The sequence below is a fragment of the Pinus tabuliformis genome, chromosome 8, assembly GCF_031772625.1.
Source record: "Pinus tabuliformis cultivar Carrire ecotype Pingquan chromosome 8, CPIR1, whole genome shotgun sequence".
Lineage (NCBI taxonomy): Eukaryota > Viridiplantae > Streptophyta > Pinopsida > Pinales > Pinaceae > Pinus > Pinus tabuliformis.
In genome coordinates, this window is record NC_142294.1 from 920,986,562 (window position 1) to 920,989,499 (window position 2,938).

Consider the following 2,938-nt stretch of genomic DNA (forward strand, 5'->3'; position numbering starts at 1 on the left):
CAATTGTAGCCCCATGCCTGTAATTTTACCTTGAATTTTTCTAGCTGAGGTATCCAGTCCCTGCTATAGGCGCGCTTGAGGAAGATAGGCATTCCTAAGTACTTAAATGAGGTCCAAACAATAGAGGCAGCAAATCCTAAACATCTGGCAATGGAGTTGAGAATAGGGGTCGAGGTATTCCAGTTGTATATGTGACACTTTCCTTTGTTAAGACAGCTTCCAGATATTGAGCCAAACTCATCCAGGGCCTCTTTGAATTTGGTGGCTGAGTGGATTGAAGCAGCCCCAAGAAGCAATGTATCGTTTGCAAACAGGGCATGATTTATGTTCTGAACTCCTCTTGCTATGCAAATCCCTAGAATCTCTTGATCTTGCATTTTTTTGTTTAGGTGGAAGCTGAGAACTGAGGCTTGGATAACGAACAACAGAGGAGACAAGGGGCAGCCCTGCCTTAATCCTCTTGTAGCCTTAAAGAAACCTGCAGCTCTGCCATTAATTAAGGGGGCTATCCATGGCTCCGAGATGCAAGCCCGGGTCCATTTTATAAAGCCCTCTCCGAATCCAAATTTTTTTAAAACATTCAACAGGAAGCTATGCCTAACACGATCAAATGCATTTGCTAAATCCAATTTAATGGCCATACCTCTTTCCTTACGCTGGTGACTCGTTAGGATTGCCTCTTGCACTAGAATGAATTTGTCCACCAACTGTCTTCCATGTATGAAGCCCCCTTGATTCTCAAGAATGATTTTAGGGAGGATGTGTTTCAGCCTACTAGCCATCATTTTGGTGATCAGCTTGTATTCAATATTACAAAGAGAGATGGGGCGAAATCTGTTGAACGAATTGGCGCCTTTCTCCTTAGGAATGAGAGCAAGGAACGAGGAGTTTGTGCTTCCTCCAATTTTCTGACAATCTTGCGATTTTTCTATCATTTTAAGCAGGTCTTTTCCCACAATGTGCCAGCAGGATTGAAGAAATCCGGCAGAGAAGCCATCAAGTCCTGGGGCTTTATCAGGGTCCATGGCGAAGAGAGTAGCTTTGACCACATCCATGGTGACTTTAGCTTCCAGTTGGGTGTTCATTTGAGTTGTGATTTAAGAGGGAACCCCGTCCAGCAGACAAGAATTCTGGAGCCCATTCTCCTCTTCGTTGTACAGATTTTGAAAATGGCGAAAGGCTACCTGCTTGATGTCTGTAAAATCTTTGTGAGTCACAACTTCCTCTTTGATTTCTGCTATGTAGTTGAAGCTTTTTCTGGCTTGAGACTGTTTGTGGAAATATGAGGTGTTTTTATCTCCTGCTTTGAGCCATAGGCAGCAAGATTTGATTCTCCAGGCTTCCTCTTCATTTAGACAGGCTTTGTGATATTGCTGCTGAAGGTGGGCCTCTTTGTCAAGGATTTCTTTAGAGATATGGGCCTCTTCCAAGATCTGATGATGGGCATCTAGCATGCATTGGATCTTTTTCCTTTCAGAAGCTGGATTAGGAAGAGATTTGGCCCAGCTTTTTAAAGTAGATTTCACTCTTTTGAGTTTCTCTTCCCAGATATAGAATGGGGAGCCATTGACTGGCTGAGACCAACTTTGCATGACAATCTGCAGGAAGGTGGGTTCCTTGATCCAAAGGGGACTAAATTTGAAGGGGATGGGGCCAAGATCCGTGAGGGTTCGGAGTATCAGCTTGATGGGATTATGGTTAGAGGTGCTACAGGGAAGGATATGCATGCTGGCATCTAAACCAAACTGAAGGAAGGAACTTTGCACAAAAAATCTATCTAGCCTTGCTGCAATATGCCCAGGCCCTATTCTTTTATTTGACCACGTGTAGTTACCTGAGACAGGCTTAATATCTAGCAGGTCCCAGTCTTGGAGAAGATCTTCTGCCCATTCCCTTGTCGGGTCTCGCACAATGGTTCCTCCATGCTTTTCTGTAGAATGCAGTGTGAGATTTAGATCTCCTGCAATGATAATGTTTTCAAGAGTGCCCAGATTCGCATGGTTTCCTAATGAGTCCCAGCAAGATTTTTTTTCTCCAGTGCTGACCGACACATATACATTGAAAAGGCAAAAGATTTCTTTAGTAACTAAGTGTTGCATCTTCAACAACAACCAGTGGGTGGTTGAAGTTTCAGATATTAGCGAGAACATGCTATCATTCCATTGAGATCCCAGCCCTCCAGAGGCTCCTTGGGCTGAGACAACAGCTGCTTTGCTCTTATTCCATAGTTTTCTACTTAGGAGGAGGAGGCTCGAATCCTCCATCTTTGTCTCCTGGAGGAGGAGTATGTCCGGGGCTTCTATTCTTATTAAATTTCTTATTGCCTCTTCTTTGATTTTGCTCCCCATACCCCTACAGTTCCAGGAGATAATTTTCATTATTTACCTTTGCTTTAATGGGCTCCCTTGGAACCTTGATGCTAGATTCTAGCCATCTTTGGTTTTTTTGCTAGCAGCTTCTCCAGAGTAGGTTGACTGCCCTGTAACTTGTCCTTATATGTTTCATGCTCCCTTTTCTCCCGATCTATTTTGCGCCCTCTTGTAGATATCCTTACAGAGGCTTGGGAGTCTCCTATTTCTCCTTCCTCCTCTGAGTCTTCCGATTCATGCTCCTCTTCATCGACACCTTCTGGGGTTCCTTTTGAGCTTTCTGCTAGACCTGAGTCTTTGGGGGGATTGGGCTGACCTCCTTTCTCTAGAGCGACTGATTTCTGGGCCTCAACTTCGTGGGTGTCCTCAGGTTGCGAACTGAGGGGATCAAATCTGTTTTCTAGGACAGTCTTAGACTGGGTCTGCTGGGCAGGGCCCTGATGAGGATTTCCATTAGAACCTCCCACCTTCTGAGCCTTGAGAGAATTTTTTGTTTGCTTAACTTGGTTCCAATCGTCCTCGTTCCCTTGCACAGATTCAATATTGGACGGGCAGCTTCTGGCGAAATG

The 2,938-nt window shown here is 44.6% G+C and overlaps 1 protein-coding gene across 1 annotated transcript; it reads right to left on the reverse strand.

Annotated features, from left to right (window-relative positions):
- Positions 1–1,097: 1,097 nt before the first annotated feature.
- On the reverse strand, positions 1,098–2,264 carry LOC149238531 (uncharacterized). The gene has a single exon (XM_089369591.1). It carries the CDS (start codon positions 2,262–2,264, stop codon positions 1,098–1,100), a length of 1,167 nt encoding a protein of 388 aa, XP_089225717.1.
- Between the last annotated feature and the right edge of the window lie 674 nt (positions 2,265–2,938).